The sequence below is a fragment of the Strongylocentrotus purpuratus genome, unplaced genomic scaffold, assembly GCF_000002235.5.
Source record: "Strongylocentrotus purpuratus isolate Spur 01 unplaced genomic scaffold, Spur_5.0 spur5_scaffold_11, whole genome shotgun sequence".
NCBI classification, from domain to species: domain Eukaryota; kingdom Metazoa; phylum Echinodermata; class Echinoidea; order Camarodonta; family Strongylocentrotidae; genus Strongylocentrotus; species Strongylocentrotus purpuratus.
The window spans coordinates 14,172,626-14,188,352 of NW_022145596.1; the positions used below are offsets into that span (position 1 = coordinate 14,172,626).

Below are 15,727 nucleotides of genomic sequence, written 5' to 3' on the forward strand. Positions count from 1 at the left end.
ATAAACAAAACTAGTTCACTTCTAACTGTCAAACAGGGTTTAATTTCCAGCTGTTATGAAAGACTTATTAAAGATTCCACACAATTATATATTATATTTATAGAAAGAACCAGAGATAGAAGTAGATGGAAAGCCTTTATTGCCAATGTCTGGAAAAGAACAAGACACTAAACAAGCAAGGAAGCAATATATTTCATGTATATTTGCAGCGAGAAATATGTCGTCTTGTCTGCAAGATAGACTTTGAACCATACGATCAATATACTGTTCAAAACTTCTCAGGGAGATGTGAGTTGGTCAGCTCTCTGTCTACGCCAACAAACTGGCTCAGGCAACCCTGGTTCGAAACTGAGTCACGTCTTTTGGATGGTGACGTTAAAGGTCGGTCCCCTAACGTAAACAATCATATCTGATTGATACACGTCTGTAAAAGACACAGAGGCAAGTTACAAAAAACAATTTGATGAGCCTACCTTATCACCATTACTGAATTGGAGTTCTACTTGCTTGGATTTCCCATTGAAGGAGACATTCTTCAGAAACATGTCTGAATGAACCTCAACACCCTCTGAGATAGAGAAATCAAAAAAACAATCAGAGAATACAGTTATCAACTAAATTATTCATACCCCAATACCAAGTTAAGTATGTGAAAAATTGATGCGTCCTCATTAACGTTTCTTGAGAATGCGACACATTATAGCTCACATCTAAAAATATTCAACAAAGGCCCTAATTCAACCAGTCCCCCTTTCATTCTTGATTTACAATCTACAAAATAAAACATCAAATTTACAAGGGGTATGAATAGTTTAGTTGTTTAATAACTATATCTATAAAATCTTAGAAACCCTATGCAAAGAAACCAACTTAAAGGAACAAAATCCTTGTTATTTACAACTAAATAGTACGAATGACAAGTCACAGCCTTTGTAAAAAGGTTATATTTTCCCATTTCATCACTAGGAATCTGCTTCTCCTCTATCGAGAACGGATAGCTGATAGAAACAGAAAATAAAGAAGGTGAAGTTAAATCAAAAATCATAACATGACTTATTGATCAAAGCAACAGTTCACTGAATGAGCTAAATGTTCATTTGATTCTTTGCTCAGTAGCTGTGTCAAGTACATTGACATCCCAGTACGTGACATCAAGGTATTTCAATTTTTTTGTAAACAGAACTATGAGGGCACAAGTACAGATGCAGAAAGTCTATGAGACTACTCCTTCTCACTTACCATTTGATACTTTATCTGTGGCCCATTTGCTGAGGTACTCCGGTAGAACTCTGCCCATGTTGCCTACATTAGAAGAAAATATATTTTTAAAAATGAAGAGAATCCTTTATATCACATAGTAAGCCTCACAATCGAGTGAAAATACAACGTGATCCTGGGACATACTTTCACACAAGTAAATTTCATATTGGGGCTGCACAATATTTTCACAACTTGTGATTGGTTGTAATAATTAATTGTCCTGCTATTTGAGTATGTTCTTTCTAACTTATGTTCCTTAATCTTAGTCAGATACTTTTATGTGATTCCATTTTTGAGGTATTTGTTTCGCAAGTTTGCCTTGAGCATCAGATTTCAAATGGATTCGGCACCTTACAAATGCTCTTAATCATTATTATTATAAGCAACAAAAAACAAAAAACAATAGCATTGTCTTACCTGCTTCAGGGAAGAATTGCATGACTTTCATTCCAGTATCTTTCCCTGAAAGAAAAGAAAGAAAAGAAATAAATATTGCTCTCGGAATAAAACTGTACCATTGGTATATTAAGACAGAAAACAACTGCGACATCGAAATTTGTAAAAGTGCTCAATTTTAATAGAAGTATTGGGCCAATGTTTATGAAAAGATTTTTTAAGGCTTTCACTTGGAATTCCATTTTACAATCATATACCATCCAAGCATCAAACAACAACATTTATGAAAACCTCATTTTATAAATTTCTACAACCTCTATGTATTATCATTGTTCACCTTAAACAAAGAACATCTTCCTTCTCCAAGTGTAAAAAACAAATAAAATCTTTAATTTATTAGTTAAAACTGTACAAGTAGGCAAAAAACTAACATATTCAAATATTACCTCTGAACTACATTCTCAGCACTCTGCTATATGTACAGCATGCATTGACTGTTTCAAGGAGCTTTCAACGAATGAAAACAATAAAGTTACCTCTTTTGCCGAGAGCACATGCCAGTTCGCTGCCCAGGAATCCGCCTCCAATGATAGCCACAGATTTGGCATCCTGGGTCGCTTTATCTAAGGATTTGAAGTCCTTGATCTAACACAAAAGACAAAAAACAATAATACAGTCAAACTCGCTCTAGTGACCACCTGTCTACAAAGACCACCTGCCTATAAAGGCCACTTTTCTTGTCTCTCTTTGGTGGTCTTTATAGACAGGTTTCACTGTACCCTTGTTTTGAGATTATGATTTAGGTTTACACATACAGTATTAACAACTAAATTATTCATACCCTTACAAAGTTTTGTAATTTTTTAAGTAAGAGAAAAATTGATTTGTCCTTGTTCATGTTTCTTGAGACTGTGACATATTAAATATTACATCTATAAGAAGTACTCAACAAATGGCCTAATTCAACCAGTCCACCTTTTATTCTTGAGTTATAAAAAAAAACACCTCCAAACCCCATCAAATTTACAAGGGGTGTGAATAATTTAGTTGTTAACTGTTACTTTGTAGTTGTTGTGTGTGATAGAAAAGCTACCCTATGGTTTCTAAGCCTTGGGCAAAAGTATTTACTCACAATAATATCACATATTGTTAACCAATTTCATCAATTAACTATTGCAACTGATGCTTTGGCAGGTTTGCTACAGATGATCTTCCATGAGCAAATGGGCCTATATCCTTAGATCAATAAGGGACAGGTTTTGTCATTCTTATCAACTTTTTATAGAAACTTGGAGGTGATGATGAGTGCATCTCTTTGTGGTCTTTAACCACAATAATGAAGACATGTTGTTGTATTAAACACAACTCACTTAAGCGGGCATCTATACTACATCTCCTTCTTGACAATTCCATTTTCATATTCAGGTAAAATGCCTTTGCACTGTACCTGAATCATATTTTTAGTGGTCTTTAACAGTTACAGCAAAGTACAGTACTGCATTCTTTTTACAGTCAAACACGCTTTTAATAGCGACCACCTGTATACAAAGATAACCTGCATATAAAGACCACTTTTCTTGAGCGGTCTTTATATTCAGGTTTCACTGTATCTGCCAAGGATTGAAATGATGCTTTCATGACTTTCAAAATATCCTCCATGAATCGTATACTTGTTAAAAAAAACAGGATTTGTATTTATAGATGATACTCACATTTCTGAAGAGTGTTGTCCTCTCCGTGACCTCTGACCCAGCCTCTTCTATTGACCTGAGATTCCTTGGAACACCACCTAACAGTGAAAAGGTTGTTTGGTAAGTTGACATACAGGCATTCAAATATTTGTCTTTGAAGACATATACACTGTAAACTTGGCTGTATTAGATGAAAGAGGCTGTGGAACAATAACCTATGTTGGTTGGTTTGTTTTACCTAACTGCTAAGAAAGCATGTGTATGCTTGTAAGTATGGGCTGTAAGTCCTCTCCAAAGGACTTGGTAATGAGGATTGACAGCACATTTGCTTTCCAGAATTTCCAACTCAAAACTACAGAAGCAGAAACCGGTATATGAATTGCAAAGTTTGTGCAGTACAAACAAGACAAAGAATTCAAACATAGTCATTTGTAGACTAAGCAGCAAAGTAAGAATCAAATTCCCCTCTTTTACCTGTAGCAATAAGGCACTTGTCAAAGGAGATGACAGATCCATCCTCCAAAGTTGCTTGCTTCTTCTGCACATTGAGTCCTTTGACCTGTAACAAGTTAAAATATAGAAATCAAATAACCAAAATATCATCAGTTAAAATTTAGTTTAAATTCAATTTCATCGTGATAGAGATCAAGTAATCAAAATATTATCATTTAAAGTTGAGTTTAAATTAAATTTGTGTATGTGATCAGAGCACCAGGACTGAGATGTAGAACACTTCTACAAGTTATATATCTGTTCTATATTTATGTTTGAATAAATAACTAAATGAATAAGTATCCAATGAAGACCAATCTGCACAATTAGTTAATGAATATAAACATTCAAAATTAAATAAGCACCATTCAAACTAACATAACCATATCAAATTCAAACAAATGGACATGCCTTGTTTATCAATTATGCTTCCTTAACATTTTGTTCTTACAGTGCACTTTACAACAAGATAACTTTGAATGTTAGGCTTCCTGGGAGTAATTTCAATTTTTTTGTTTTGGCTTGCACCCAGTAAATAAAGATCACCTGCTTGATCGTGTAATTGAAAATAACTTTGAACCTTGAATTTACCTTGTGCCCTTTGAGTACTGCGACTCCTCCATTCTCCTTTGTTGGTAGTTCAGATGGCTTGCAGTAAAAAGCATCCGGCTCAAAGAAAATGCTAATGAGGAAAAGAAAATCAGATTACAAACAAAACGTAAATTTGTCTTCATAAGTTTGAGTACTGATGTAAATTTCTGCCCTCACTATTTTTAATTTAACTAGTCATTTAAGTGAAACTTTAGTAAAAGGCTTATTTGATTTCTTGGTAGAATGAACGCCAGCAAGTAAGTAAATTGTCCAATTGATGCATGCTCCATCAAGCGTAGTTAAGCAAAGAGAAGCCAAGAACAACAAAATTAACTAGATGGAATTTTGACTGCGCGCAGTCGAAAATGATGCCTCCGCCATAGAGCAATTTAAACAAGTTTGGAGTTTAAATCTCCAGTGGTTCTTGAGATATCATGATAACAATCTCAATGTATGGAATTTCATAAGTTAACCTCTGTGACCCTTGACCTTTGACCTACGTGCTCCAAAATCTAATCAGATTGTCTTCCTATGGTGATACACACTATCATTAAGTTTGAAGTTTAAATCTCCAGTGGTTCTTGAGATATTATGATATGGTGATACATACTATCATTAAGTTTGAAGTGAAAATTCTCCAGTGGTTCTTGAGATATCGCGATAACGATCTCAATGTATGGAATTTCATAAGTTGACCTCTGTGACCCTTGACCTTTGACCTACGTGCTCCAAAATCTAATCAGTTTGTCTTCCTATGGTGATACACACTATCATTAAGTTTGAAGTTTAAATCTCCAGTGGTTCTTGAGATATTATGATAACAATCTCAATGTATGGAATTTCATAAGTTGACCTCTGTGACCCTTGACCTTTGACCTACGTGCTCCAAAATCTAATTATATCGTCTTCCTATGGTGATACATACTATCCTTAAGTTTGAAGTTTTTACATCTCCAGTGGTTCTTGAGATATCATAACAATCTCAATGTATGGAATTTCATAAGTTGACCTCTATGACCCTTGACCTTTGACCTACGTGCTCCAAAATGTAATCAGATTGTTTTCCTATAGTGATACACACTATCACTAAGTTTGAAGTTTAAATCTCCAGTGGTTCTTGAGATATCATGATAACAATCTCAATGTATGGAATTTCATAAGTTGACCTCTGTGACCCTTGACCTTTGACATACGTGCTCCAAAATCTAATCAGATCGTCTTCCTATGGTGATACATACTATCCTTAAGTTTGAAGTTTAAATCTCAAATGGTTCTTGAGATATCGCGCTAACAAACTCAATACAAGGAATTTCATAAGTTGACCTCTGTGACCTGTGACCTTTGACCTACGTACTCCAAAATCTAGTCAGATCGTCTTCCTATGGTGATAAATACTATTCCAGAGTCTTAAGTTTAAATCTTAAATGGTTCTTGAGATATTGTGATAACGGTCAAACGGGACGGACGTACGGACGGACAACCCGAAAACATGATGCCTCCGGCACCACCTTCGGTGGCGGAGGCATAAAAAGCAGTGGCCTATACCCCAGTGACAGTGACCAATTAAAGACAACTACACCTCTTTATCGTATGACCGACCCACCTCTTTTCTTTTCCGTTCCACTGCTTGAACCTGAGGTTTTCGACACCTTCTTTGTCATCACTGAACCAGAGTTCTTTTGAGAGGGGTGGTCTCATATAAGGTGTGGCTTCCTCATCTCCAACGACTAAGACCTTGAGATAGGCAGAATGAAAATAAAAATACATGTATTAAATAATATATTTTTCATCTTAGCATTGTAGTATAAAACTTACAGTATTGAACAAAAACTGATTGGCCAGTACTTTGGAAGCAGGCTATATAAAAGCCTGGTTTTCAAGCAAGACGAAGTGTGTCACATTTTTCTACTAATTTTTTTACCAATGCCAAGTATCAACTAACCTCTGATCCTGTACAAAAATAACACAGATTTATCAACTAAAATAAAAATACAAAACACCACTACCCATAACTCATTTTCATTCTTGAGACATAATTCACTTTCAGTCGTTAATTTGTATAAAAACTTGTATCAGTTGCCTGTTAAGCCCATCCATGCATGTGTGGCGAATACTGCCACAGAATTGAAGTATTGCACAATATATTTGGATTTAAAGTATGGTTTTGTTTTCTTCTTATGCACCATTATTGTAAAGTTTATTCCTATGGAAGCTACTTAATGCCATTTCAACAAAGAAACAAAGCATTTCAATTCAAAACTACTATCTTGGAGTTCATTTATGACAACTGTTCAAAAACTTGTTGACACAAAAAGGGCAAAAATCATATGTGCCAACCCCTACGTGTTAGCTAGCAGAGATTGAGATTGATAGTAATCCACTTACCTTTGCCTTGGGATCGTTGGCTCTGATAGCCCTGAGGGCAGCAAATGATGCAGTCCCGGCTCCAATCAAGAGGTATGTGGCATGCTCAGGGATCTCTGGTAGGACGACAGGTGGTGGTACATCAGCAGGGGATGCTATGGTGGAAAAGAAATATAAAATACAAGTATTATAGTTGTAGTCTCTCTCGAAGTCGTCATAGCGGATAAAAAGACATTTCGTAGGGGAAAAAAAATTCGCCAGCCGACCGACATTATACATTTCACAGACTTCAAATTTCTGCGTTAATATAGTACACAGGGATCGTGCAAGAATACCGACACAGCTGACCCGACACGGCAATATTTCTATGCATATCTTTCTTGCTCCTTGGTCTTGACGAGATGCTTACTTGCTTAAGTTGCTTAGCTTAATTAGTCGGGTCAACTGCCCGAGCTGTGATGGCCTTCCACACATTCCTGTCCAGCATGGCTGCTTTTATCTCTGACAGTTCAAGTCCCGTATCCTTCTTGAGTAGGTCTGTATAGGTAAGATGAGGTCTTTCAGGTTTCTTCTTCCCGTGTTTAGGTTTCCAGAGTAAAAGCCGAGATATTGGTTCATTGATGTTCCTACAGCCGTGGCCTGCAAAACGTAGTCTTCTTTCCCTGATCTTTTCTGATACTTTTGGTAGATTCCCGTATAGCTCCTTATTTGTCATATGCTGGCTCCAGTGCACGTTGAATGCTGTCCTAAGAAGTCTGGTGTAGCAACCATCTAATTCTTTTGCCAACTTTGTTGTAACTGCCAATGCTTCGCAGCCGTAAAGCAGCACAGATTCAACTGTAGCAACAAACAAACGTTGTTTGAACTGCCTGGGAAGAGAAGATTTCCAGATTCTTCCAAGCTTGCTACACGCTCTCCATGCTGCTGCCTTACGAGCTTTCACATCTTTTTCTGTGCTCACCATCAGTGCTCCCAGGTACTTGAAATCAGGGACATTCTCCAACTGAAATTCATCATTTGTTTTTATAGTGATGATCCCCCTGTGATTGAATGACATGAACTTGGTTTTGCCTGAATTCATCCGGAGCCCGACCTTGCCTACCGATGTCTCCACCCTGCTCAGGAGTTTTTGGGCTTGCTCTAATTCCTCAGATAGCAGGGCTATGTCATCGGCAAAATCTAGGTCTGTTATGATTTCCGGACCAACTCTCCTACTTCTCCTTCTTTCTAGTTGGAATCCAAGTTCTTCTTCATGGCCGTCTATAGCTGCTCGCAAGGCATAATCGAGGACTATTACAAATAGGTAAGGTGCAAGCGTGTCACCTTGGCAAGATGACTCCACCCAACGACCCCCCCCTCTCTCTCATACTCCCACCCCCTCCTCTCTCATGCTCTTACCCCCTCTCTCTCCTCCCTTTCACCCCCTGTTCTTTTGTTTCATTTTCTCCTCTTTCCTTTTTTTCTTTCCTAATGGTAGCGCAATTTTACCGACAATATCCCGATAGGTGGGGGGGGGGGGGAAGGGTGTCGCACCCCCCCCCTTAGCGATGCCCCCTACTGCAACCACGTTAACGTTGCCATTTTTGTCTGTAAGTGCCAAAATTGGTACATAATTTTTTTTTTCTGTCCAAAATTTTTCGTTTTTGTTTAAAATTGTGTTTTTTTACTTAAAAACATTACATGCGGGTGAATATTTTTACTGTTGTATTTGATGTTTTTGTTCATAACAAAACATGCAAAATCAATATCATATTTTTTCCAGTATAGCTAGTTTCATGGATAAAATTTGAATTTTGAGAATAAAAAAACATGCTTAAAGATATAAATGTTCCTTTACCTAAGAATTTAAACTGTTTCATTAAATGTATCAATTTACGATATGATAGCTAAAGAAAAACACAAGTTATTGTTTCCTTCACCAAACAGGGAAGTAAAATCTAAGACCCGACAGGCTTAAAAAAAGTGAACTGGGGTTTAGATAGAGTGGAGAAGAAAGCAGAGAGGGCATGTGGCTCCCCACCCCACCCCCATTCAATTATAATGTCTAATGCGCCAATTTTTATTTTTGAATAAATAATTTTTGACGTTTGCCATGTGGCTCCCTCTGCCCCCTCCTCCCCCCCCCCCCCCTCCTCCAAGGGGGAAAGCACCTACCCTTCCCCCAGAGAAATTAATAATTTCACAAAAATTCAACAAAATGAAAAGTCAATATTTTGCTCCAAAAATCTACCTGGAGTCTACATCTATTTGGGCATGCACCAAGCCAAAAGTGAGCATGATGCCTCCACCTCCTCCACCTCCCCATCTTGCAACCCTCTGTGTAGTTAGTTCCATTCTTCTTTTAATGTGATTTCACAACAGATCTAGATAGAAATACTAAGCAAACAGAACACACATCGCAATAAAAAGTCACAGAAGCAATTTACAGTTTTGTTTCATTTTAATAGCATTTAATATTCTCTTCTCATTTGTTTTTATTTATTTCTTTTCATACACATTTTTTAGATTGCCGCATCGATTTCAATCATGGCTCCTGCACCTCCTCTGAAGATTCAGCTCCGGCCTAGAGCTCAACTTTAACTAAAGACGAGAAGAAGATACAAATTTAATCATTTTATCATTATACCTCTTGTATGACTATTTTTTAAAATCATTTATCTACTGATCAATAGGTGAAATATATTTCAGATGACATTTGATGTAGTCTGTCATGTTTCAATGAGTAAGATGATAGTTACTCTAATATCATACCAATGTTACTCGGACATGATGTCCATGTAACATTGGTAACTCCTCTGTTGAGGTGCATATAGTTATAAATCTTGCAGGTTTCCTATCATTTGTGACATCTAATTAAATGTTTCATGCTGCAATTGATTAGCACTTTTCTTAGAATGTAGCCAAGATATTATAGGTAAGAGAAAAGATTACCCTTTAGATTAAAAAAACATGATCTGAAAATATCATTTTAATGTTTGCCACACACAAAAAAAGTGGAGTACACACTGACACAGTTTCAGATCAGAAAATAAATGAGCAAGCAAAAAAAGATGTCCATGTAACGTTGGTATTTTGTTGTGTGTGTTTTTTTCATGTTAAATGAAAGTGTGATAAAGGAATACACACAATCGCAACTGAATTTATTGAAGGATTGGTGTCAGAAACGGGATATAACAATTAAAGAATTATTCACCAACTTTGAATTTTGCAACTTCATGTCACAATTTTTACCCAACCCCATGGAATTACCATGGAAAGACATTGAAAATCAATTTTTCAAGTTGAAAAATGAGACCAACATGTTTTATGTTTTAAGAATTACATTATCAAGGCCCACAATCAGTACCAGATACATATGACATACATACCACTTTACCAATGCATGAAGGTTTCTGGAATATAAATAATTTACATCTACTGGTAGTATGATACACATGTACTGCAGTAGATAAAACAATAATAAAACATGGACAAAGGTTATTTCACATGAAAGGGTGATATGGTGGTCATGGTATACACAGACAGACAGTGTTCCACAGGTTATGACATCATCTGAAATAGAGATAACGTCAGATCTAAAGAAATAGAAGATCAAAGGTGATATTAGATGACAAAACATGGACAAAAGGTTATTTCACAAGAAAGGGTGAAATGTTGGTCATAAAACACACAGACAGTATTCCATAGGTTATGACAGCATCTGAATTAGAGATTACATCAGATCTAAAGAAATGGAAGATCAAAGGTGATATTAGATAGAGAAATCATGTGCTGTAAGGGTAAGAATACAAAATGAATAAAATGAGAAGAAAGAAATAAGGGGGAAAAATGTTATGTTTAGTGTTGATATACATCTACTTTGAAAGAGACACACACCAACAAGAAAAGGTGTAAGTATGGAAAAAGTTATAAAGCAGAAGCCACTGTTAGCAATCAATGTAAACATAAATACCCATGTGAGTAAAAAATAATAAAATATGTCATTAGGTCATGAAAGTTAGGAAGAGAGCTTTGTTGTGAGACAGCAATGTACCCAAGGACACCATTAGCAGATGAGGTATTAGAGCGAATGGAAAGCCAGGAGATAGCGTGCAGAGAATTAAGATGACAAGACATGTGAAGCAGTGATGTTATCCTCCCCATTGACGACCTACCATCCTCAACAACCACTGCTGGAGTTTCTCCTGCTGGAGTTTCTACAGCTGGAGTTTCTTCAGCTAAAGGCTTCTCAGTACTAGCAACTGATTCTTCTGTGCTAGCAACAGCTTCAGCTGTGCTAGGAACTTCTTCAGCTGTGCTAGGAACTGCTTCAGGTGTGCTGGGAACTTCTTCAGGTGTGCTAGGAACTTCTTCAACTGTGCTAGGAACTACTTCAGCTGTACTAGGAACTGCTTCAGGTGTGCTTGGAACTTCTTCAGCTGTGCTGGGAACTTCTTCAACTGTGCTGGGAACAACTTCAGCCGTGCTAGGAACTACTTCTTCAGCTGTGCTAGGAACTTCTTCAGGTGTGCTGGGAACTTCTTCTTCGGTGCTAGGAACTGCTTCTTCTGTGCTAGGAACTACGTCAGCTGAGCTGGAAACTGGCTCATCTAAATCAAAATTTGCATTGGCAAGCAGAATATATTTTTGTTTGCAGAGAGCATAAAAAAGCAACAGAGCAGGACTAAAGTGATTAAAAATCTTCCTAAATAATTTCAATTTGAGAAAAAATCTTTAGAAAGGATGAAAAGCATCCAAATGGATGTTTCCATCTCGGTGCAAAAGCAAAGCAAAGCAAAGCAAAGTTACTACCATTATAAAAGAACAAGCATTCCTACATATTTGTTTTCTTCTTAATTTTAATTAATGCTATAAACAGTGACTGGAATGTATGTCCAAATTAATGTAATGGGAAGCAGAAGAGCATGCGTTCTGAATAGACAGTAAAAAATTGAAGGTGATCACTCCTGGTGAAGACATACCCTCTGACACAGCAACTTGTACAGGTTCTACAGCTACAGGTTCCTCAGAGCTAGAAACTGGTTCATCTAAACCAAGACATGCAGACAGAGGCAAGCAGCATTTATTTTTGTTTGCAGATGATTTTTTTTTTTTAAAGCAATTAAGCAGGCTTTATAGTCGAGGTCACAAAGTTAAATGGTTTATGAGATCAAATAAATCACTGAGTTCCTCCATGGCTTGTAGTCGCAACAAATATTCAATAGATCAAGGTTCAATTCAAGCACATGTTTAATGTCAATTAAGCACAACCCATTCTGATTTTACAAAAATGAGATATTGATTACCGGTAAACAGATTTAAAATTATTTGTGCAGTAAAGTTGGGAAAAAGGGCATTTTTTTCAGGAAATAAAAACAAGCATTTATATAGAAGGAACACCAGCATAAGGTAAAATAATCACAAAATCACAGGCATCCAAATAGTTATGTATTCATGTTGACGACAATACTACATTTCCTACACATTTTGGATAGAAAGCCTAAGATTTCAAACATATTTAAGGTATGAAAAGATGTTTCTGGCAATATCGACGTACCCTCTGCAACAGCCACTTCTACAGTTTCCTCTGCTACAGGCACCACAGGGCTAGAATCAGGTTTATCTAAACCAAAAACATGCATAGGTAAGGAAATGAAAATAAATTTGTGTTGTTTGCAAGAGGAAATTCAACAAAGCGATAAAGATAAATCAAAAGCAATTTTTAAAAAGAGTATAACACACACATATGGAAGTGAGCCATTTGCTTTTATTGATGCCAAGCAAATATTGATGTCTAATATTCAACAGTTTGTTTGTTCTAATACACACGTGGAGGTCAGCAAAATAGCATACAATTATGTTTACATAACAAACTGGAGTGTAAACAATAGAGGCTATTTTCTTAATGCATTCTACTTCTAAAATGCTTTCGCGAGCAACATTGAGCTTTACAACTTTGAAGCTTGTCACAGGTTCTTCTGACATAGTATAAACTCGAGTGTGCAGTCTGCAATCTGACTTTTGAAGTAAAGTAATTAAAAACAGTTTATGATTGATCAGTTGGAGAAGAAGCATCTGTACATTTGCATGCATTAATAAGAATGGTCTATTGCAATGACAAGACAATACCTTGTTTCTTTTCACGTCGCTTTTTACAAAGAACACCTTGAGGCACTCAACAGAATTGATAACCACACATGACCTACCTTTCCCTGCTGGTGCTGTATCAGCCGGAGCAGCCTCGGTACTGGCTGCTGCAGATCCGGTGGGAGCAAAACTGACATTGGTTCTCTTAGGCTCGCCACCCCATGTTACTAAACCCTGGGTTTGAACCTGCAAAACAAAGAGAAAAAACCCAAAGGATTATAATAACAATCATGTTTATATTAAATACTTCTTTAGTGCTCATATCTGGCACATATGCTCCCGCTATGCTACTGATTTCAGTGCTCACAGCATTCAAGAAATTCCTTCTGGTAACAACTTAACAACTGGTTGAGGTGTGGCAAATGTAGAATAATGTCTTGCAAAAGAACAGTAGTTTACACTCAAAGGCTTGAACCATCAACCTTCCCACCTCCAGTCAAGTGCTTTAACTGCTGACTAAGATACCCTGAAATACCTTAATCAAATTACTGCTAATTTTCATTTAAAGTTCAGGTCAATGGTTATAACAGATTACCCTAACACACTGAAATATCACATTTGTTCACAGAAAGACAGATTGTTACTTTGCTACTGATTTTGAAATGCATACTCACATAAGTAGCTGAGGCAACGACAGCAGCAGCTCCACCAATGACCCAGTACAGTCCGTTCTTACCGACTCCTTCAGTGCTAATGTGAGCCATCGTTCTGGAAGTGTTGGCTTGCAGCACCTTATTACGTGGCAGGGCCCCTGGAGTTTTGGAGAGAGAGAAAGAGAGAAAACCAAATTACAGATCAAACCATTGATTGTTCGAAAATCGTGTTTAAAATAAGCCATCAGACTGACAGTTTGAGGGAAAATTGTTTCAAATTCAAGAACAGTCCAACCATATCGTAAATCGTTTGACTGATTTTTCATTTTGTTTCATCAAGTTTATGATGACTATTTAAAATGCCTATTGAAATTACAATAAACCCCTGTTTAATATTAATAACTAGATAGATATTTCACCAAATCTGACTTAGTTATCTTGTTGATTCATAGAAAGGAAAGCAGGATTGTCAGGATTTGTGTGTTTGTGTGTGATGGGACTATATTCTAGTATTTTAGTAATAGATTAATATTTCTTGACTTTTTCCACTCCAGCAAGGCATAAATTCAATGCTAATGCGTATTGACCTCTAGTGCTGTACTTGCTGAGAGGCAGCAATTGCACAAATATCACACATTGCACAGTAATGCACACGATGAATATGAAGTGGCTCATCGTCAAGTTTGACAGCAGACTCACAATTTGAATTTTCAAAGTATGCTTTGATTGCTTTCTAACATCGGTAAGTTGAAAAAATTGTATTTTACTGCTATTTAGGTGTCATCAATTCAATTGTCACTGATTTTGAGTGAACTCAGTTGACCGAGTTTTGTACAGTGGTGTTTGAAATATTGAGAATCAATGGAGGTTGTCTTGACAGTTTTTAATACACAGCCAGGATCACACCTAGCTGCATTACTATCCTGGCTGTGTATTAAAAGTTGTGCAATTGATTCTCAACATTTCAAACACCACTGTACGAAACTCAACTGATTTCACTAAAAATGGGTATTTTAGTTACGATTGACGACATCTAAATAGCAGTAAAATACAATTTTGTTCAACTTTCCGATGTAAGAAAGAATAGACCTAGATCTAATTCAAATTGTGAGTCTACTGTCAAACTTGCCGACAGACGCATCGGCATGATTGTGTGCATTTGTGTTTTGTGGGTATATTGACTATTCATGTATTCAAATGCTGCCTAAAAGTATTAACACGTATAGACCGAAAGCTTCAGTCTCTCTAATCGTCGGTTGTTCCACTGAGACTACGTCTTGCTCCACTAGACCTCCGATTATTGGGGAATGACAACAAATGTCAGTTTTATTAAAGAAATGACCCAAATCAGATGGTTATTGCTGTCTAAGCTATGTGTGACCTTTTCCACTTCAGCACTTCAAAAGTAACTTAAGTCTTAAACTTGTCTGTGATATTTTTGTCGTTTCTTTTGCCCAACTTTGATGTAGACTACACTTACCTTAGTTTTAGCTCATTTCTGACTGGTAGAGAGTTAATAACATGAAAAAAAATTAAGACCAACACTAGAATTGTTCTTGAGTGGGCCCCCAAAAAGAAGCCCAAAGCCAAAAGGACTTTTCAAATTACACACATATTCTCTTACGAATGGGACTAGCTTGCTCTGACTCTCTCCACAATAGTCAATACCAATGCCGGTAATGCATGTCATTCTCTTCAATGGTGTATTTAAATATTGTTCTTACCATTTGGAAGCCTTGCTTTCCTGCAAGATGTGGAAATACTCCTTGAATAGGGTCTTAAGCCCTGCAATGCAGCTCGACATCGATACATTTTTGAGGAGTCTGGGGAAAACGTGAAGTCACTCGATCGCCGGTAAACTGATAAAGGGTCAAAGGTGAGCTTTCTCGTCACGTACGTAAAAATGCAAGGGCTAAGGGGAAGGGGGGGGGGGGTTGATAGTGGTGGACTAGCTGACTTGTTTAATTCTAATTTTTGAGTATCCTTCCCTGGCCGCAAGAGGGTATGGTGAATATCAGGAAAAGAGAGATATAAGACCAATGTTAATTAAAGCCCTGTCTCTCTATTTCCACCTTGTATTTCTCTCTCGATCTCCATCTCCCTTAATTGCCATCCCTATCTCTCTCTCTTTCTCTTTCTTCCCTCTAAATCTCTTTTTGTTTTCTTTTAAAGCCTTCCCGTACTTTGTATAATGATTATCATTGTGCTGATGTG

At 36.9% G+C, this 15,727-nt stretch overlaps 1 protein-coding gene across 1 annotated transcript in view; it reads right to left on the minus strand.

Annotated features, from left to right (window-relative positions):
- Window positions 1-15,419, minus strand: part of LOC578253 (apoptosis-inducing factor 1, mitochondrial) — a 20,205-nt gene extending 4,786 nt beyond the window's left edge. The window contains exons 1-12 of the mRNA XM_030980727.1: window positions 15,238-15,419; window positions 13,535-13,671; window positions 12,980-13,106; window positions 6,816-6,949; window positions 6,034-6,164; window positions 4,431-4,521; window positions 3,822-3,906; window positions 3,369-3,445; window positions 2,193-2,301; window positions 1,678-1,722; window positions 1,240-1,302; window positions 474-568 (exon numbers count right to left, since the gene is read on the minus strand). Coding sequence (XP_030836587.1) covers window positions 474-568; window positions 1,240-1,302; window positions 1,678-1,722; window positions 2,193-2,301; window positions 3,369-3,445; window positions 3,822-3,906; window positions 4,431-4,521; window positions 6,034-6,164; window positions 6,816-6,949; window positions 12,980-13,106; window positions 13,535-13,671; window positions 15,238-15,325 — 1,182 coding nt within the window. The 5' untranslated portion in view covers window positions 15,326-15,419. The remainder of the gene's footprint in view (window positions 1-473; window positions 569-1,239; window positions 1,303-1,677; window positions 1,723-2,192; window positions 2,302-3,368; window positions 3,446-3,821; window positions 3,907-4,430; window positions 4,522-6,033; window positions 6,165-6,815; window positions 6,950-12,979; window positions 13,107-13,534; window positions 13,672-15,237) is intronic.
- Window positions 15,420-15,727: the final 308 nt, after the last annotated feature.